Source organism: Elgaria multicarinata, chromosome 5 (assembly GCF_023053635.1).
Source record: "Elgaria multicarinata webbii isolate HBS135686 ecotype San Diego chromosome 5, rElgMul1.1.pri, whole genome shotgun sequence".
Taxonomy (NCBI): Eukaryota; Metazoa; Chordata; class Lepidosauria; order Squamata; family Anguidae; genus Elgaria; species Elgaria multicarinata.
The window spans coordinates 112,984,391-113,006,684 of NC_086175.1; the positions used below are offsets into that span (position 1 = coordinate 112,984,391).

Here is a 22,294-nt window from a genome sequence, read left to right on the forward strand (position 1 = left end):
GAACAGAATGCTGAACTAGATGGACCCTGGGTCTGATCCAGCAGGGCTCTTCTTACGTTCTTATGCATCCCCTATTAGTAGCATCTTGTTTCTCCTTCTTAACTAGACTGTAGGATCACTGACTAAACGTTTGCACAATATCTTGTCTGACGTACCCGTAAACCTAGGCCTTGTGGAAGCCAAAGATAACCATTTAGACACAACAATAATCATAATAACAATTTAACTAAATAAAGCATACAGAAGCCAAGATGTTTTTTTTAAAAAAAAAAACTGTAAGGAACTTACTGAGCCGTATAATTCCCCTTTCTCGTTCATTCCAAGATAAAGTCCACTGTCTACCCCTCGAATGCTGACCAGGCCCACTGCTATACTGATAAATTCCAGGATACCTGCAAAATATATAACACAAAAATGTACATATTGTTTTCATTCACAAATTTAGTACTTTGGATTCACTTTTAATCAATACTGATGTATTATTAAGATGGCAGCTGTTTTCCACCAGAAGGGAGAATGCCAACAGATGAGTAATTATTAGAGATACAGCATCCTCTGCTTATAAAAGGCAACTGTACTGAGCTTTTTTTCTGAAATTATGCAATGCATACAGCATGTAGGTGCCAAGCCAAAAGCTCAGCCCTTCACAGAGGGCTACCAGGCAGAATAGAAATGAAATAAATAATAATACCCGTTCAAAGAGATTTTTCATAAGCCCTTCCAAGCAAGTACCAGGCCCAATGTTACAGCAATCTGTTGACATGCTAGGATGTCCGGAAAGGTTGGTAACATTATTTGCAGGCTAGCTTTGAAAAGAACAGTATTTATTTGATAGGCTGTGAAAGTTGATTCTGACTGTGTCAAAGCTGATAAACACCACTGAGGGTCTGAATTCATGTTACAGACACAAATGTGTGTAAATCTGTGTTACATTCAGGCACTGTAAATTAACTGGGCACTTTTCCATTAATACAGTTTCTTTCCTTTCCCTCCCTTTCCTTGGACCAGGAGAGACCCTGCTGCAGGCCTGCACTAAGAGCCTTGCTATGGAACTTGTGAGTTCCTGGTTGACAGCTGTTTGGCCACTGTGTGGACAGAGTGCTAGACTAGATGGACCCTTGGTCTGATCCAGCAAGGCTCTTCTTACGTTCTTAACCTGGTCAATAATATACTAAACATATTAATTTACCAATATGTACCTGAAGCCTGAACTCAGTACTAAAGTTTCAATAGATAACACTTGACTAAATGAATTTATATAACACCAACTGGCAAATGCCAAATCCCAATAGTCCTTTGGCCTTTTAATTTCAGGAAACGACAGCCCAGGATGGAACAGAGACAGTGTGTTGGACTCTTCACCATTGATCCTTTAAATCATAGCCTCCTTTCCTACCCCCACCAATGGCAACTTAACGGTGGTCCCATTCAAAAGACACCTTAAACCATGGCTTTAACCATGTTGAATAAGGCTTTTTGCTTTATTCACCCTGGTTAAAGCTGTGGTTTAAGGTATCTTCTGAACATGGCCATTGTGAGGTTCCAAATTTATTAACTATTTAGATGTGTGTGTTTTTAGTGTAAGCAGTATGCTTTTGGAATCCTGCAATGATGGAAGCAGCTACTGAGGCAATTCTCTAGCAGAGAAGCAACAGGCAGGGAGAGAGTTAAGCATCTCCTCTCTCCACATCTCTTCAGGTTTCTTCCCACCTGAAGCAATTTTTCCTGAAATAAAAAGGCCATCAGAAGGGATGACTGAATGAGGAGTTAGGCCCCCACCAGGGCTCCCATTTGCCAGTACCTCCAATTTTAGCCATAAATAATAAAGGTCACCTCCAAATAAACTAAGTTACCTATGGTTCAAATTTTGCCTGTTTATTTTAAAAGAATATTTGAAATTCAGCCCTCCTAATCTTTCCCCTTCCCTTTCCTCAACCCTCGGCTTTACAAGTTCCTACAGCAGCCAGTCCTGCCCTCAGGTCTTGTTGGAGCACATTCCCCATCTATTCCTTCCTCTTTGCCTTCTCTTCAGCTCCACTCTCTCTTATGTTCACCTCTCGTAGTCACCTTGAAGTCATCCCCTTTTGTGCTTAGGCCCAACCAGTGTAAAAGAACAGCAGCAGCTATAACAAAAGAAGCTAGAATTGCATAGTTTGTATGTATACATGCAAATTTAGAAACTATTATTATGATATAAAGAGAAATAGAATTTCATAGCGGAGAAGGCCCTGACCAGGTGAACTGTCAGCTGAGCTACTAACTGTAGGTGGGCAATTTCCAGGCCCCTCACACTCCCTTTCTTATGGCTCTTTATCTTTAAACTAGACATGGATAGACCAGCCCTTCAAATAGAAGACAACTTAAAACAGAGGACTGTCTCTGTAAAAATTAGACACATGCCCACTCTAAACCAGTGACAAGTTTTTAACACCCGTCTCCTTCGCTGCTTTTTTCAGAACCTTTGCCTTCAGCCAACTTACTCTCTTTGGCCCACCAACTCTCCAATCTCCCTGCAGCCCCACAAATGCTGCCGTCACATGGCCCTTGGTAATGTTTCTCCCCCAGGGAAGAAAAAGGGGGCAGTTACAACGTTGTCACAATGATATCAAATCCATCAAGAGTGAAAGGATTTTGCAAAAAGGCAACCAACTGACAACAGCATAACATATGATATGTTATATGATAATATATGTTCTAATTGGGCTCATTCTCCCAGGGAGTATGCTCTGCAAAATACATCTCTGAAAATGTACTTTACATTTCATTTTGTATCTATTCTTCCCAATAACCAAAGCTCTCTGGGCAGTTCACAAAGATTATCTTCTAAGTATCATCCTAGGAAGGCCAAGAGATCCTACTTGGGCCATTTCTACACCTGCCTTTTTCCCCCAGGATCGTTTCTGTGCATCCAAATGCCACACAGGGGATCCCGGGAGCAGGCAGGGACAATCCCTCCATTTGGGAAAACCCTTCGGTGTAGAAAGGGCCCTAGTGTGCTCTATTGTTTGTAGTTCCAGATACAGCTTTGAGAGAGCCCTGGCCAAGGTGTCCTTTGATGGGTCTTATACTCAGGCAGGCATATTTGGCTGCAGGCTGGGGACATTGTGGGATGCTAAAATGGTGGCTAGATCCAGCCACCTGGCACCGGTGGATAGCTCCTTCAGAGTTCTGACTGAAACCCAGAGCAGATGCACCACCCAACTGACATCAGAGCCACCAGCCTCCACTGCATGGTACTGCTCAGAATGCCATGCCATGTGAAAAAAAAACTGAGTTGGGGAAACAGAGCAGGCATCCACAGTGGGCCCTATGGGGGGGGGGGGGCTTGGAGCCCTGGCAACACAACATTTAGTATTTGGAAACAGTAAGTGCAGACTTCTAGTCTGCAGTTCAAAAGAAGTTCAAATCAACTTACTTTATAAGCACTTTTTCACACACCTGCAAAAAAGAAGCCTATCTAACACTGTTTGACTAAAAGAACCCCCTAACGCTGGGTGGTACCTTTTCGTTACTCTTCCTATTCTAATGCAATATACTTTTGTCTCTTTATTGTTATGGTATGGAGCCTCGGAATCTTGTCATGGCTCAGGGCCTCAACACGTCTTACTAGGTGGCCCGCTTCTTTGGAACTCCCTGCCCCTGGAGATCAGGGGAGATGCCAACACTCTTGTTGTTTCTGGCACCACCTGAAAACAATTCTGTTCCAGGAAGCATTCCTTAAATTACCAGCCACGGTTTTTATTGGCATTCTATTTTAAAACATTTTAATATGGTATCTTAATCTTGACGTTTTACTATTGTGTTCTTATGTTCACTGCTCCAGAATCTGTTAGATATGGAGCAGTATACAAATACTGTAAACTAAAAAATAAACAGATCTTGCAATTGAATTCCAAGATAGTGACTTCCCATATATCAGGTTGCAAGAGATTTAGATGTAGGTCATCAGGTGTTCGATTTAAGTAATTGGCTGCAATTTCCTCCAGGATCTTTGACATCACAAAACAGTTCTAGAGCAGAGTGCAACTACTTTAGCCCTTCCAAACAGACAGAATTTGGTAAAGTTCCTTTTTCAAAGGCAGGATCTTCTATAAGCTATCACTTAAGATGGAATAGCTACTACATTTCTCTTCAGAATGGAGGAAAAGCAAAAAGGAACAATAATAATTTTAACTCCACTGGAACGGCTGTACAATCAGTACAGAAGCAAAGTACTTTTACAACTGATACAAATTAGGAATGGGGGAGAAATTGGTTTGGTTCGCGTTTTAACACAAACTTACCTAATTTTGCTCTTTTGAACAAAAATTTTTTTTCCTAAATTTGCATTTGTCCAAATTTAGCAATGGAATCAAAAGCATACCCCAAAAATGAGTATATTTGGGAAAGGTGCACACAAAAATGTATATACTAATGAAAATAACGTTCAAAATTCATTATATTAGAATTACTTGCCAAAATTGTATATATTAAATTGCATACAAATTGCACAGCAATACACAAGTATTAGGAGAAAGGCACAGAAAAGTACATACAAACTTTCATGTGGTATTGAAAAGAAAAGAAAAAATCTCCAAAGTTCAGGATGAACCAAACTTAAAGTGGAAAAATCAGACAGAGTAATCAAAATTGACAGATTTGTCCATCCCTAGTGTAAATATGGTAATAATAATAGGGTGACTATATGAAAAGGAGGACAGGGCTCCTGTATCTTTAACAGTTGTATTGAAAAGGGAATTTCAGCAGGTGTCATTTGTATATATGGGGAACCTGGTGAAATTCCCTCTTCATCACAACAGTTAAAGCTGCAGGTGCCCTGCCATCTTTTAAATCTGGTCACTCTAGTATAGCACCTGCAGCTTTAACTGTTGTGATGAATAGGAAATTTCACCAGGTGCTGCATGCATACAAATGACACCTGCTGAAATTCCCTTCTCTATGCAACTGTTAAAGATACAGGAGCCCTGTCCTCCTTTTCATATGGTCACCCTAAATAATAACCTACTGAGAAAGCAGAGGCAGGAATGCATTTTGCCACCTGTCTGCTGCATTGAGGCAAGAAGCAACTGTTCTCAGGTGAGTTCCCCTGTCCAAAACCATTCAATCCATGCTTGTTGCTAAGCTCTGACCCAGCAGCCTTGCCCAGGTTCCTCTGTACCTTCTGGAGCCCATTGAGAGCCAGGTCTGGCACAAGACACTTTGCTGCCTGAGGCAAAGGACAACATGGCAGCTCCACACATTCCAAGTACAGATTCTTACCCAGGAGCATAGCTTCCACTGCACCTGTGGACAGCAGGCTTGCTTAGCACACACACCTCTGACCCCACAGCATCTCACCACTGCTCCCTACCCCCATCCTTCATCTGCCACCTGAAGCAACTGCCCCACTGGTCCTGTGGAAAGGCCAGCCCTGGTGAGAGCTCTGAGAACTGCTGCCACTGCCCCAGAAAAGAGAAACTGAGGCAGGAAGCCAGCCAGCTCCATCTCTGGCTGCTAAACCTTCACAAAAGCAGAATGCAGGCAGTGTATAGCTGGGACAAACTGGCAGCAAATGAGAGGACAGGACAGGGACAAAGCTGGAGGAGGTGATAGAGAAGAGAGTAGAGGAGCAGAATTCCTTGCCAGCCAGGAGAAGCACTTTGTCGGGGCTTAAAAGGAGTTTCCTGCCCACCTCCTAGGAAGGGGATGACCAATGAATGGAGGTGCAATTCATCTGCAGCAATTCTGGAGGAGCTCAGATATGTTGCAGCTGCAGCAGCCCTCAGCTTTTCCCTCCAGCCTTTGCAACAATTCCACTGCTGCATCATCACCTACGTGCATAGAGAGTTGGAGTCACAAGCTATCCGTGGAAGGTCACAGACTGCAGAAGAATCAAAAGAGGCGACATAGGCTGCTATGTGCTTCCTTCACATCCCCCTTGCTGTAGGATTAATTACTTCCCATGCAGGGATTTTTGCCTAGAAAAGCAGGCAAGGCAAACTCCCTGAAGACAATAGGTGATATAATTGGCAAATTATCCCCTATTCTTATGGATCAATGCCTATCTCAGAACAGCATGTGCTTATGACTGTTAGAAAGGCATCTTTTATTTAGGAAAATGAAACCAACCACAGAGAGAGAGAGAGAGATACATACAACCTACCATATGTTTCATTTTATAACCTCTATCAATAGGACAGGTCAAGGGAAGGTTTATATAATTCAAGGATCCTTAAGCACTGAGAAATATCGTATTTATATCCCATCTTTCCTCTAAGGACCTCACAGGAACATAAATGGTGTCCACCCACTTTATCTTCATAACAACCCTGTGAGGTAGGTCAAGGCAAGTGATTATAGCAGGTTCACGGTCACCCAATGAACTTCATGGCAAAATGGGGATTTTAACCTGGATCTCCTCCACCCTAGTCTATCCAACTCTCTAACCCAGAATTCATCAACCTGATCCTCCCCACTACCTCAGTGTTTTGGACCATCTCCCGTAATTCCCAGCATAATCAATGATCAGGAGCTGTAGTCTGAACATCTGGAGGGCTCCAGGTAAGGGGAGGTTGTTTTAACCACGATGCTACTCTGGCTGTCACATTTTGCATGTGCATGTACACGCACACACTGCAGGATTACTGCCAGCATCAACTGAGGGCTCATCTACACCAAGCAAGATATTCCACTATGAAAGCAGTATATAAAAGGCAAGAGCCACACTACTGCTTTATAGTGGTATTGAAGTGCACTGCAGGATCTTCACTTCTGCTTTATAGTGGTACTGAAGTATGGGGCCCATGCCAGCTCTACACCAAGCAGGATATAACACTATGAAAGTGGGATGAAAGCGGCATATGGTACGTGTCAATGGGCCCCAACAGTTGTCAGTGCACTTCAATACCGCTATAAAGCAGTAGTGTGGCTCCTGCCTTTTCTATACCTCTTTCATAGCGGAATATCCTGCTTGGTGTAGATGAACCCTGAGCCATTCAGTATCAGAGGTAGGAGTAAGTTTTTCCTTCGCTGCAACAGTGCCTTTATGGGAAACACTTTACTCCCCCACCACAGGAAGCAATGTCAACCATCAGTTATATGGAAGAAAGTAAAGGCAGCGTATTTTCAGTACTGATTTCAGTGGGCTATGACTCTACAATGGGTCTATCCAAGGCACTGAACCTGTTTTGAAGATAGGGTTCAGCACCTTGGATAACTCCTTTAGAGTTTTAGCTGGTTCTGACTGAAACCCAGAATAGATTCATAGCCCCACCAAATTCAGAGCCACAGCCTCCACTGAGTAAAGGAATGCATCTGGGATGTCTGGGGGGGGGGCACTGAACTTGTTCCCTATTGAGCATGCAGTAGGATTTAGGGACTTAGTCCCTCCAGTATGATAGATAGGTGATGGATGGGTATTTTGTTAGTTGACATAGCTAAAAGAAGTGTTTTCCTTTGCCCCCTCAGATCTAAGCTGAGCAGGATCTACACTACTGCTTTAAAGCGCTTTATAACAGTTATAAAGCACTTTAACTGCTTTAAAGCTCTATAAAACTGTTATAAAGCGCTTTAAAGCAATAGTGTAGATCCAGCTCTGGTTACAGTCAACTATGTAATTGGAATTGCAGCCTACACTGCAAAGTAAAGGCTCTAAAAATGTTTAATATCATGGAATGGGCACAGAAGAGAACCATGGAATGGGCATAGAAGAGAACCAGTCTAGCGCAGTGGAAAAACTATCTGTACCAGGAGATCTGAGTTCAAATCTCCTCACCTCAGCCATGGAGCTGACTTGGGCCAATCGTGCACTCTCAGTCCATAACCTACCTCACAGTACAGTTATAGAATCTTGGAAAGAACTTTAGAGGTCATCTAGTCCGTCCCAATTCTCACTGCAGGATCTGCAATGCAGAATTTAATTATAGCATTCCTGTCATGCAGCCTTTATTTATACAACTCCCCCAGGGAGCCTGTTCCACAATCTTACAGGTAGGAAGTTTCCCCTAACATTAGCCAAAAAATAGTTCTGCCCTGTGGAGAAACAGAGAACAAAGCTGCTCCATGTTCTGCCCATCTAAAGACAACTACCATCTCTCTCCTTAAGGGAGAGGATAAGATGGGAGAATCTTGGGTTAGAGCTTTAGGCTTAGTCATGCTTAAGTGCAGATCCGTTGATTTCAATGGGTCTGCTCTAAGTGTGACTAAGGGCGTAATCCTAAACATGTTTCAACAGGCAAAAGTCGTACAACTCCCAGCAGGCCCCAGCCAAACGGGGAATGCTGGGAGTTGTGGGACTTTGGTCTGTCGAAACGTGCCTAGGATTGGGCCCTAAATCGAAATCCAACCCCTTGGAAATGAAGGGCAGGGCCAAAGCGTCACGGAAAGAAGGAAAGAGCGAACTAAAGAAGTCTGCAAGGTGCCTTTTAATTCGTACTCTACGGCTGCACTGGGAGAAGGGAAAGAAAGGGCAAGAAAAGACAAAATTGGCTTTATAGAGAGAGGGCAAGCTCTGTTTAGCACGCCCGGGCACCAGGGGAAAGAGAAACCGTGCGACGAGGCGAGGTCATTCCTCACCAAAGCCTTGCCTTACCCGCCCCGCCTAGCACCGCCCGAGTCCTAAGGCGGTGAGGTTGTTCGCCCGTCCTTCAAAGAAACGCTGCTGCGGGGATCCCGCTTCTCCGCTTTCCTCAGCTATTGCCTGCAGCAGAATGGCTCCGGGCAAGGAAGGACGCCGCTGCAGAAGCAGCAGCAGCCGGAAGCTATGGGCGTTTTGACTGGGCGCTGAATCCAATCGGGCTCGCTCGGCAAGAACCGGGCAACCTTGGCGCGCAACCTTCCAGGGCCGCTTCAACGACCTTTGCAGGGTGTCGCTCGAGGACGCTTAGCAGCAGCCGCCGGCGAGACGAGCCGCTTGCTGAGCCTGGACCGCGCTCACACACTGGCCCGGCGAGGCTCTGCGTCTTCTGTACAATCCCGAGGGTCCACACGCGGCGATGCGCTCGGAGCTAACCTTACCCGTTGCGTGCGAACCACCCGCCTACCCAGCCCGCTTGCTTCCTTCCCTCGGCCCTGCTGGCAGTTTCTGGGTAGATTCCACTGGGCCGTGCTATCTTTCTCTTGCCTGCTCTGACCGGGGAGGCGGAGGGTGTCTTAAATTCGAAACAAAACAAAAAACTGGCCACGCAGTCCCGGGGCTGACGCAAAAGACACGCCTCCCCTCAAGACTAATGTCTTAGACCAAAGGAGGCTCCATTAAAGAAAGGACGAGACCCTGTTACCAACGCTTTGATCACACAGGACGGCGTTACAGCCATATCCAGTTAGTAAATCGCTGCAAAAAGGAGCTTACTTATACAGGAAGTTTTTTTTTTAACGTGTTAAAGATGTCATCTGTAAGGGCTTCCTGACTCAGTGTGACGTAATTTATGGAGTGCCCCAGGCACGTGTTTAAAATAGACTTCAGATGTAATGCCGCTTCTGAAGACAGCAAACTGCTCCCTGATTATTAGTATTAGTATGGCTTTGACCCCTCCTCACAAAAAACCCTCCTCACAAAACCCCCTTCACGGATAGCTCCCTTTATTTTATTTTTCAGTTAAATACACTGTATCTGTCTGTCCTCCCCAAAACTGCTAATTGAGGATAGGAAACTGGGAGGAAGCCCCTTAAACCCAATGGGGCTTACTTCTGAGTAAACATGTATAGGAATGCACAGTTAGGCAAAGATATTAGGTAGGGCCTTATACACCAGCCTTCCCCAACATGGTACCCTCTAGATATTTTGGACTTCAACTCCCATCAGCCCCTGCCAATGGTCCACAATTCTGAGAATTGTAGTCCAAAACATCTGGAGGGTACCAGGTTGAGGAAGGCTGTTAAATACAGTTAGTGCACTTCCAAGCCGCAGTAGCCTGAGGCTGGTTTAGACAAACACATGTGGATGATGTACAGAGAGACACGCCTTACAAACTTTGGTTAAATTCTTATGATATAAATCAAAGACCCCCTAGGAACTGCATGGAGACTGCCATGCCGAGGAGGCTGAGATGCTATCTTGGAGCTATATATACTGTTAGTCTAACTTAGGTCCCATTCATTTTAATGGGTCTATTCTAAGTAGAACTGACATTGTGTACAACCCTTGGAGATCCCTAGCCACACCACGGATCTGCTATTCCCAGAGTTCCCTTAGACAAATGAGAAAAGTATGTCTTTAGGGTTGCAGTTTTATATTCATGAAACGTACAAGTAATAAGCTTAGAAGCACCATTCAAATATGTTGGCCTATTGCAAAGTAAACATTTTGGGGGATCAGCATGGGTCCAAATATATTTGGGATCACACCCTTCCTCCTTATTTCTGCACTGCCTGCTCCAAATTAACCCTTATTAAAAAGCTAATCCTTTTAAAAGTCTGCTTCCCATAAAATAGCAGAGTTGGAAGGGGCCTACAAGGCCATCAAGTCCAACCCCCTGCTCAATGCAGGAATCCACCCTAAAGCATCCCTGACAGATGGTTGTCCAGCTGCCTCTTGAAGGCCTCTAGTGTGGGAGAGCCCACAACCTCCCTAGGTAACTGATTCCATTGTCATACTGCTCTAACAGTCAGGAAGTTTTTCCTGATGTCCAGCTGGAATCTGGCTTCTTTTAACTTGAGCCCGTTATTCCATGTCCTGCACTCTGGGAGGATCGAGAAGAGATCCTGGCCCTCCTCTGTGCGACAACCTTTTAAGTATTTGAAGAGTGCTATCATGTCTCCCCTCAAACTTCTCTTCTCCAGGCTAAACATGCCCATTTCTTTCAGTCTCTCTTCATAGGGTTTTGTTTCCAGACCCTGATCATCCTCGTTGCCCTCCTCTGAACACGCTCCAGCTTGTCTGCGTCCTTCTTGAATTGTGGAGCCCAGAACTGGACGCAATACTCTAGATGAGGCCTAACCAGGGCCGAATAGAGAGGAACCAGTACCTCACGCGATTTGGAAGCTATACTTCTATTAATGCAGCCCCAAATAGCATTTGTCTTTCTTGCAGCCATATCGCACCGTTGGCTCATATTCAGCTTGTGATCTACAACAACTCCAAGATCCTTCTCGTTTATAGTATTGCTGAGCCAAGTATCTAAGCATCTTGTAACTGTGCCTTTGGTTTCTATTTCTTAAATGAAGAACTTGGCATTTATCCCTATTAAATTTCATCCTGTTGTTTTCAGCCCAAGATCACTTTGAAGGTTGTTTCTGTCTTCCAGGGTATTAGCTATCCCACCCAATTTTGTGTCATCTGCAAATTTGATAAACGTTCACTGAACCTCCTCGTCCAAATCATTAATAAAAATGTTGAAGACTACTGGGCCCAGGACTGAGCCCTGCGGTACCCCACTCATTGCCTCTCCCCAGTTTGAGAAGGTTCCATTGATAAGTACTCTTTGAGTCTGATTCTGTAGCCAACTGTGAATCCACCTAATAGTTGTTCCATCTAGCCCACTTTTAGCTAGTTTGTTAATCAGAATATCATGGGGCACTTTGTCGAAAGCTTTGCTGAAGTCAAGATATATGACGTCCATAGCATTCCCACAGTCCACAAGGGAGGTTACCCAATCAAAAAATGAGATCAAATTAGTCTGACAGGATTTGTTCCTGACAAATCCATGTAGGCTTCTAGTAATCACTGCATTGATTTCAAGGTGTTTACAGATTGACTTCTTTATAATCTGCTTCAGAATTTTCCCAGGGATGGATGTCAGACTGACTGGTCTGTAGTTCCCAGGTTCCTCCTTTTTGCCCTTTTTGAAGATAGGGACAACGTTAGCCCTCCTCCAGTCGTCCGGCACCTCACCCGTCTTCCACGATTTTGCAAAGATAATAGACAAAGGTTCTGAGAGTTCTTCCGCTAGCTCCTTCATTACTCTAGGATGCAGTTCATCGAGCCCTGGAGATTTGAACTCATTCAAGGAAATTAGGTGTTCTTTGACCATTTGTTTATCAATCTCAAACTACAATCCTGCCCCCTCAACTTCTGCTTCACTTTTTCCAGGGGGGTCATACACCCACTTTTGAGAGAAGACTTTTATTTCTATTATAAGACTTACCTGAGCAGGGATTATGTTACTTTTCTGTTCTGAACAGAACCTAGCTAGTTTTAACAGTACTACCTGGGTACAAGGTTTTTTGCCATGGTGTACAAAGCCTAAATGATTTGCCCAATTTGCTTTCCTGACCTTGGTTTCTTAAGGTTTCTGATGAAACTATATAGGAGATCCCTAGGTTGGGATATAATATGAAATATGGCTTGGCTCACTTCTTTGATTCCTTTGGAGCTTTCTGCAGGTGCCACACTAGGAGAAGTGTGCTGATCTTTGGTCAATCTGTATGGATGTGATAGGGGAAGTTTTTCTCTCCCACAAATTTACCATTCTGTTAGTATAATTATGCCTGTCTGAAACCAGGATCCCTGTGGAAGGCCCAGCAAAAAGCAAGTTACACACACAAATACACACATCCTGTAGCCTGATCCTATGCATAGTTACTCAGAAGTAACTCCCATTGAATTCAGTGGGGCCCACTCCTAAGTAAGTGTGCAGCCATAGTTAAAGAATAGAATCTCACTGCATGTCTTACTGTTCCCTTCCCTGTGATTCTTTGGTAATTAAATTAGAGTCAAGTTCCATCACTTTACATGTGCCTGACCCATAGGTTGCTCAGCTAAGGCTCCCATCATCCCCAGCAACCATGGTTGTTCTGACATTCAAACGCCTTCTTAAAACTCATGTCTTTACAGAGGCTTTCCATGAAATGTGACCCAGCCAGCTTGGTTTTTACTGCACACAGTAGAACACCCTTGCCCAACACATCTGTATTTATGTTCACCCATTATAAGTAGTAGCTATGCTGGCTGAGGCATGCTGGGAGTTGTAATCCCAACACATCTGTATTTATATTTCACCCCTTATAAGTGGTATATAAATTTGAATAAATAAATAAGAAAATAAATGTCTAACACACCTGTAGGGCATCAGGTTGAGCACAGATAGGTGAGGACATCATATCAAGCCCTGTGACCTCACCTAATCTCACTCTGATCTCACAGACTTCTCTGTTGCAAACTACACATAACCTATTCCTTTCTGAGAAAGTCACCTGTACATGGGGTGACCAGATGCAAAGGAGGATAAATGCCTTCTAGGCCCCTTCCAATCCTACTATTCTATGATTCTATGATTCTCTTGCATAGGTGAAGGAGCATCAGCATGTGTGATTTTACTATCCTACAGCTGGGCAAAACGCCTCATGACATGACCATGAAATGGGTACATGGAATCATAGAACTATGGAGCTGGAAGGGATCACAAGGATCTTCCAGTTCAACCCTCTGCAATGTGCAGGAAAACCAATTAAACCATCCATGAGAGGTGGTTGACCAGCCTTCTTCTTAAAAACCTCCAGAGAAGGAGAACCCACAACCTCTGTAGATAGACTGTTCCACTGCTGTACAGATATTATCCTCTGGAAGTTATTCCTTACATTTAATTGAAATCAAGGTAGCTGTAACTCATACCCATTATTTCGGTTCCTGATATCTGTAGGCCATGGAAAACAGTTCTTGACCATCCTTCCTGTGGCACCCTTTTAGGTACCTGAACCCTGTTAACATGTCTCCCGTCGGTCTTCTTTTCTCCAGTCTGGAGCTCTTTTACATCTGGTCACCTGGGACCTCTCTCCTGCCCACTAGTACACCAGACATGCCCAAACATTGTTTGCCCTTTAAAATCTTCAAGAAATAAGGGACAGGCTTGGATCTAACCGCAAGGTGAGCTATCCAGTGCGCTCGTTTTCGAATATAAAAGGAGCCGCTTCCCTCGAAACGTGAGCATGCAGTAGCTCCAGAAAGCAGCAGCGAGAGCCCAGCGCAGCCGAGCGGCGGGGTATAGGACCCTGCGGCGGCCTCCTGCTGCTGCCACGGCAAACGCGCGAGCGAGCCGAAGCGCCAGTTCGGCCGCCGTACACCTGCTAGCGGCGTGAGCCCGCGGGCTGCCGCTGAGCTCAACCGCAGCATGCAAATCTCGCCTCTTAACGCACCAGAGCTTCCAGCTTTTGATCTCGCCCCACCGCCAAATGTACCGTAAAGAGACTGCAGCCGCGTCCTTTCGCGCGTACGCGCCGGCCTGCTGCACCAGATCTCTCGCCTCTGCTGGGCGGCTTGCCACGGGGGCGTGCAGCACCAGCCCGGACCAAAAGAAGGGGGCGTGGGTGGGGCGAATGGAGATGCGCGCGTCATCTGCCAACTTTCTTTCTCAGCTTTTACCTACTGAATCTTGATTGCTTGGAATCCCCCCACCCCTCAAGTTTATCCACTTAACGCTGGAGCTGGTTGGGTAGAGTGTGCTCCCACTTGAACCACCTTAATGTAAAACATTTTAAAGTCTCTATAAATCCAACATCATTATTAGCTGGATCCGCAAAATATATTCCTCTAAGAAACGGTGCCCGGGCATGAAAAGGAGATGCGTGCGCGCGCACACAACTAAGAAAAGAGGCTGTATTACAACCCCCATCATCCCCAGCCAGCCGCCAAGCCGGGTGGGGAGGATGTCAGTTGCAGTCCAACACATCTGGAGGGCCCCTGATTGGGGTGGGTGAGTGAGTCTGTCCTAGGTTGCGAGGAACGGAGGACGAAACCGGATGACTTTGCATGTAACTAGAGCTTCTCGCATCATCCTTCCCATAATGACCCCTCCAAAGCGCATCCCTTCCTTTCACAACAACGGCAGTATCTAAACAGCACTTGAAAGCAGTAAAAGAAACAGTTTAGATCTTGCTCAACATCTGGCATTAAAACATGACGGTGAAGGAAGGAGGGGGGGATCACCACAGGACACTGCTTTTACGACCTGGTTTAAGTGCTGTCAGGTGGATTCGCTCAGAAGTTAACTCCTTCCAAACAGCAGTTGGGAGCCCGGCAACTTCAAGTAGCATCATCTTGTCTCTCCCGCCCCCTTCAAAACTTAATCTGCAGGATTCAGTCAGACCCGTCCAGCATAATAACTCATTGGCAATGTATACAGTAGACCTGCAAGCAGCCTTCCCCAACCTGATGCCCTCCAGACGTTTTGGCCTACAACTCCCAGCATTCTTGAAATTGGATAGGGCTGATGGGAGTTGAAGTCCAAAACACCTGGGGTGTGTTTTTTGGGGGGGGGGCTAACTTGCAGCCTCTTTGAAACGCATCAGATGTGTGTGGATCCAAGCACCCGAGAAGCATCCCACCAATACAGCCTCTCCCAAGCTGACGCCCTCCAGAAGTGTTGGACTGAGCCAACATTTCTGGAGGGCGTCAGGTTGCAGAGGAGGCTGAACTAGCTCACTCGCCTTTCTATGCTGAGTCACAAATAGGATCCTTTGGAAATGAACTCTCCGGAATGCCCTTTAAAAAAAAGTGCCCACGTGATCTTTTTAAGTTTCAGGGAAGCCTGCGCGCTACTGACGGAAAACGTTGCGCGTGGATCTTTCCTCCGATACCTGCATAATGTTCGGACATGCGGGCGGGCATCGTTCAGGGAGACAAAGATAAGCGAATGCCTCGGCTACTATTATTATTTCATGACCAAGAGATCTCGGTTTATTATGCAGGCACCGACAGCACCGCTGAGAGAACTCTTGGCAGGAGCTACTGACGGGGTGGGTCGGATGGGGAGGGAGGAAATCCTGCAAAGGGGGGAGGGGAGAAAGAGGGGCGGGATCCTTCTATACACTGTTTTGCAGGTGGATGGAGCCAGATATTAACGCTGTGTGAGCAGAGAGAGTTGGGAAGGTACTTTTCGGATGTGCCTCAAGAAGGCGTTATCTTTTCTTACCAGCACAATCCTGTGCATGCCCACTCAGAAGTACGTCTCCCTGGCTTGAATCCAGACTTAGGCATGCTTAGAATATACACCCATTGAAATCAATGGGACTGAAGTATGATTAAGTCCAGATCTAGTCCATTAAGTTCAAGGAAACTCACTTCCAGGTAATCGTGTAAAAGATTGCAATTTCAATAAGTCCATTACACGTTAGGAGATCCAAACCTTCTCGATAGCAGTAGAATAACTTCCTATGCATCCATGTCAGTCCTACTTAGAGTAGACCCATTGAAATGAATGGAAGTTTAAGTTAGACTAATATTGGAATTATTATTATTATTATTACCCCTACCACAAGCCTGGTTTGAGGCAGAGGGGAGTGGTAGTCCATATATTTTAGTTTCCCATACTTTGTGGCTCTTGAGTTTAAAAAACTCTTACTTGAACGATTGCAGGGGTGTCCCTTGTGCATGCCATCTGCAAATTCCGGAGGCATTTCCTCTTCGGAGCTGTTCAATAACAACAACCATAATCCTCATCATCGACTCCTCCTCCTCCTCCTCCATCCCATTTCCTCCCTACAAAAAAAGAAATCCAGACCAACTTCTGTCACCGTCTTTCCCACGGCCACCAGAGGGTTAATCGCCCCATACCTACCAAATCTGCTGTGGTCTTGCCTGGTTCCTTGGATCGTACCATTGGGGAAAATTTCTAAATGAAATCCAGTCCTGCAGTAGAGCTGCCTCCGCCTCAGGATCCCTTTTAAATGATCCAGGTCCGTCACGGCCGGCCCCCGGGGGAGACCCGCTGCTTCGGACTGCCCCAGGTGGTCGCTTAGCAAGACCGGGCTGTCGGCCGGCAAGACCGGCACGTTCCCAAAAGGCGCCGCATCTTGGACCCCGAAATAGTTCCCAACTTCACCTAAGGGAGCCATCAGGAGCGAGGGGGAGGGAAGAGGAGGGGGGGAAGGTCGCCTTTTTTGTGTGTGCAGCAAAATTGTAACGCTAGTGCCCAGACCCAAGATTTCTCCCCCCCTTTTTTTCTTTTCCACTCCACTCTCCCCTTGCAGTTACATGGAGGGGAGGGGAGAGGAAGCGTTCTTGCTTTAATCCATCAATATATATTTAAAAGTAATCTGCTGTTTTGACTGGTCTCAGGTTCAAGGTCAAGCCGCTGCACGTCTTAAGAAACCACCGCCACGTTCGACTCACACCGTGACATATTTATAAACACATCAGAGCGGGGGAAGGTCTCCGAGTGGAGCCGGGTTGAGCGCATCGATATTCCCTCCGGGCTCAGCAAGCGGTAAGGTGGTCTTCTGCCCATCCGGCCGTAATGAGGATAAGAACCCGTAGTTTCTCCATCGGGCTTAGCAGCAGCAGCAGAACCACCATCGCAACTTCGGCGTTAGAGGAGGAGGAGGAGGAGAAGGGAGGCGCGTACATGGGTTATTGGTAGATGCATTTAAGATGCACGGACGATGCCAGGGTTTTTTATGGATTCGGATCCCAGAAAGGCATGCGCGGTTTTTACTCTATAACAGACTGCATACATCAGCACGAATCCTGTGAGGAGGAGGAAGAAGCAGCAGCAGCAGAGGGGAGGGGGGATCTCAGGTTTGCTCGCTGAGACAAATCCCACCACCACCAAAAAAAAGGGAGGAAAGAGTAATTGTTTCTATATAATAATTATAATAATTATTATAATAATGGGGGGGAAACTTTTGACGTCCAGATCTATTATCCAGAATCCTCAGCGGATGCCCCTCGGTTTAGCCTGGCCGACGATCCACCGTGGTGAGCAAGGAGAGAGCGAGGGAGAGGCGTCCAAGGGCTGCTAGTGCCTCCCCGCTGCGTTGCCTTGGAACAGGTGTAGCTTCTGCAGGGCTCCACCGTTGTACTCCTCCAGCTCCGAGCTGCTGCTGCTGCTGCTGCTGCTGCGGCTCTCGACTGTGGCGCTCCCATCCAAGCACGCAGGGAAAAGTGGCGCAGGAAGAGGCATTGGGCTGGGTTTAAGGTAGTCCAGCTTGCGGGCGGCGAGGGTTTCCCCCCGGTCCTAGCGCGCAACGTTACCTGCTGCAATAGAGCGGCGGCGGCGGCTCCCGCCTCCATCCCAGCCCCAGCATGCTCGATGCAATGGAATCGCCTCGCGCAAGCAAGTGCCGCCGCTTTCTCGCGCTCTCACTCCCTCGCTTGTCTCTCCTCGCTTGCTCGCCTTTTTTTCCTTTTTTTTTTTTTTACTGCTCTGCGACACTCCCGCCTCGGCGGCTTCCAGATAAGACAGAGAAACGCCACGGGCCGGAAACTTTGAAGCCGCGCTTGAATCGTGGGCAACGGGAGAAAAGCGGCGGGGGGCGGCGGGGGGTGGGGCTGTCCTTCTACCTATTGATACAGGATGAATACAGCAAGGTGGAAAGGGCGGCGTGGCCGTCTTGTTCAGCAAAGCGCGCTTTTCACCCAGGTGTTCCACCACCCGCCTCGCGGACCTGGGGCGTCGGGAGAGGCGAGGGAGTAAATAAAATGTCAACTTGTGCACGTTTGCTTGGGGGGGGGGGGGCACTTGAGTTCCGTGAGGCTATCTCGCAAGTTGCTCCGGAGCTGCCGCCTGATAGCCAGGGGCTAGCCAGGCTTCCTCGGAAGTAAACCCTATCGTGTGAGCTTATTCCCAAATTGAGATGGGGGAGGGGGCTCGCGCGGGGCACACACGTGCCTGCTGTAAACCTCGTCGTACGCGCGGCGGGGAGGGCGAGAGGGTAAACGAGCTTGGGGATCGGGGTCTCACTCGGACACAAACGCGGGACCGATCGGGTGCGCGCGAGGCAAACTCCCGGCTATGTCAGTTGGGACGGAAGTCCTCCTCACGTCGGGGCGTCCTGGGTGATTAAAAAAAGAGGGGGTGGGGACTGCCTGGATGGAAAGGATGACGGTGATGACGGAGGTTTTGGACTACGAATCCCATCATCCCTGGCCATGCTGAGTGAGGCTTATGGGAGTTGTAGTCAACCTATCTGGAGGGCGTCAGGTTGGGGATAGGCCGCTGGCCTAGAGGCTCTTGCATCAAGAACCGTTGCGAATCTTAGGCTGCAATCCTCCTATGGAGGCTAACTAGAGAGAAAGTTCCGTTGAATGTAGTGGAGCTTACTTCCGAGTAAACATGCACCCGGTTGCCCTGCTGCTGCACGCGCGTGCTCCCTTAAGCTGGAACGCCCCTAAAAGCAACGGGATCATCGACTCCTGCGAAATGCGTTTTAGGGCCCTGGTGGTTCCTGTTTTCTTTCCAGATCGGGCTCGAATTCAACCCGGCGCGGCCCACAACTTCTGCAGCAAGCCAGGAGACTTGCGAGGGTACCGCGAGAGGAGCTGGAAAAGTCACCGCTGCCCGACTGCGCCAGCGCGTGGCGAGGCGGCCTTCATGTGCCGCCACGTGCTCCATTCAAAGCCGGGGATGGCCTGCGTTTTCGTCACCAGGGCGCAAAGCCGCTGAAAACAAATTGCTGGTTGCCAAGTTGATCCGGTGGTGTGTCTTGATTCACATGCCAGCCAGGCTTTTGGAGTCGGGCGATCTGAAAAATGTAATACCAGCAGCTGCTGCTGCCACTCAAATGTTATTGTGATTAAAGCTCTCTGATTATTAACACTACACTCCTAAACTGCACTTAAATCCGCAATCCCCGGGTCTTAATTAGGCCATAGGTAGACCTAAGGTTTATCCCTGGATCGTCCAGGGGTCAAACCTGTTCATCTAGGTGACACACAGGGGATCCAGTGCTCAGGCAGGGGCGAACCCTGGATGATCTCAGGATAAACCTTAGGTCTAGCTGTGGCCTTAGAGACCCCGGCTTTACATATCTCGTCCTCGGAATCTGTTTTCCACTAGCCTTGGAACATATAAAGAGACCATGAGGACCACAGTGCTCCTGAGCATGGGCGGAATGCCAGCTATGATTAAAGCTTACAAGTCAGAGGTTTTGTGTGTCACAGGCTGCCTTGATAATCATTTTCAGGGTGTAGCTTACAAATGAGGATTTTAGCTAAAAGGCTTCCTGATTGCTGGGGAACATGGGCGGGAGGGTGCTGTTGCACCATGACCTGCTTGTTCATCCCTGGCTGATGGCTGCTTGGCCACTGTGCGAACAGAGTGCTGGACTAGATGGACCCTTGGTCTGATCCAGCATGGCACATCTTATGTTCTTATGATTGTGAAAGATTCAGTAGGGCTGCCCTGATTTAAATCCATGCACTCCAATTAGCTGAGCTGTGAATCAGATGACTATGGCAGCTTTCAGGAGATACACTTAAAATCGTGGATTGATTTCATTTATTGAAGGCTGTGTAAATCAAATTAAAAGGCGACATGGACTAGAAAATCTACATCTTATTAAACATGTATCTTCTGCTTCCTACTTTGCATTTAATAATATTCCAAGTAATAGGGTTGTTTGGGGAAGTGACAGGTTTTTTTTAATTATGTTTAATCTCAGGAAAACCACCCAGAGAGCTTCAGCTATGGAGCGGTATAGAAATGTAAATAATATTAATTAATTAATTAATTAGTTGCCATTATTATTATTATTATTATTATTATTATTATTTATTGCATTTTTATACCGCCCAATAGCCGAAGCTCCCTATACCTTAGGGAAAGGCAGTTAAGAAAAGTAATAATGATAGAAAATGGAAGGTAGTTAAAATCAAGTATGCAGTCAGCCCAATTTACACTTTTTATTCAAATTATAAATGCAGAAAATTGTGGGGGTGGGGGAGGATTGAAGTGGAGAAGGCTTCAAAGGGGTTCTTAGCATCACTTGTGAAAATGCCATGACAGCACAATTCTATACATGTCTACTCAGAAGAAAGCCCATTTATTTTAATGGTGCTTACTCCCAAGGCAGAGTTGCAGCAACCTAGGATATTCCTGTTGTGCCACTCAGTTTTTTGAAATGTGTTTCAGAATAATAATTAAAAAAACTCCAACATACTCCAACACAGCTCAAGGTCCTGATATGGTCCATTTCATTTTCCGAGAAAACCAGGAAGTCAGAGGAGATTCTTTTATTTTTATTTTTAATCCTATGCCTCCGTATCTCTCTGTGCTGTTGTACCTATGAAAATAACAGGCTCTTTCAAATGAAATCTCCATAACCGGAAACTTCTAAGACAGTCATCTGTCAAGATGCTTAACTCCACTTTCCTGCCTCAAGGCAGTGGGTTGGACTGATGTTCCCTGTGGTTATTTCCTATGGTTGCCTTCGCCTGAACAAAGGCTAAGAGCATTAGCTCCTAATTCTGTAGGAGTTACTCAAGCAAACGTGCCTCTCTTCTGCCTTGCTCACATACACACTCTCTCTACAGGAGTGCTATTCCCCATTTTTCCCCCATTTTTTATCAAGGAGGATCATGTTCAGCAAAGCCTTGTGTTGACATTTTATTTATTATATTGTAAAATGTACACTCTACTTTTCATCCAGTTGAGCAGGTCCAAATCATCCAATGTATCAAACGAGGTAGGCAGGTTAGGTAGCCAAAGATACACAAGCTAAATACCAATAAAATAATGACCTACCTGTTAAGTAAAACCTCCCTTGAAAATAACGACCTACCGGGTAAGTAAAAATATCACTACAGTCTTTCAAAATATATATTTAAATTTATTTTAATATAAGAAACAATAAAAGGTAACCAGACATAGAGTACAAAACATTCTTTCAAGCATCGCTACAGTTTAGGAACTAAGTGTACAATCCTAAACCCGTTTATTTGGGAACAAGCCCCACTGAACTCAACAGCACTTGTTTCTGATACATATCTTTGGTGGAAATGTGCATGAAGACACATATTTTCATGTGAAAATACAACAAAGCTTGCAATCTGAGACAGACATGAAGTGGAATGAGCTTCAAGGTGGAAATTGGAGAATGCTGATGAGCTTGGGATTTGCTGATTTGCACATCCCTAGATTGTCTGGTCAGCTTTCGTGCATGGAATGGGAATACTGGTGTCATCCTTTGTCTCAGACAGTAAAAAATAATTTGTCCGGTCCTGAGCTGTGGACTCCTTCAATATACACAGGTGATATGGCAGCTTCTTTCCTGTGGTGCATCATGTGTCACTATTCCAACCATGGTCTGAAATGACCACATGGGACTTTCTAGGTGATGGACACCATTCATCCCAGCTCAGTGTCAATCGGATGGGAAAAGACATACACAGTCGGTTGCACTCACATGCAGATGTGAAGGTGGTCCTGGTTTTAGGCTAATTTCATCTTGGCTTGTTGTTTCAAAAGCCAGTCTCAAGCCATGTCATAATACCATGATATTTATTATTATTATTATTATTATTATTATTATTATTATTATTATTATCCATCTCATACACTACTTAAGACTTCTTTTCATGTGAACCAAGCATACATTGGATTTCATTCTGCACCACCGATTCTCCACAATCAGCCATCACATTGGAGGCCAAGCGTCTTGCGCA

General features: G+C 46.0%; 1 protein-coding gene across 1 annotated transcript in view; it reads right to left on the reverse strand.

Annotated features, from left to right (window-relative positions):
• Nucleotides 1–16,805, reverse strand: part of FGF9 (fibroblast growth factor 9) — a 51,593-nt gene extending 34,788 nt beyond the window's left edge. Inside the window, exons 1-2 of the mRNA XM_063127819.1 lie at nt 16,470–16,805; nt 289–392 (exon numbers count right to left, since the gene is read on the reverse strand). Coding sequence (XP_062983889.1) covers nt 289–392; nt 16,470–16,746 — 381 coding nt within the window. The 5' untranslated portion in view covers nt 16,747–16,805. The remainder of the gene's footprint in view (nt 1–288; nt 393–16,469) is intronic.
• Nucleotides 16,806–22,294: the final 5,489 nt, after the last annotated feature.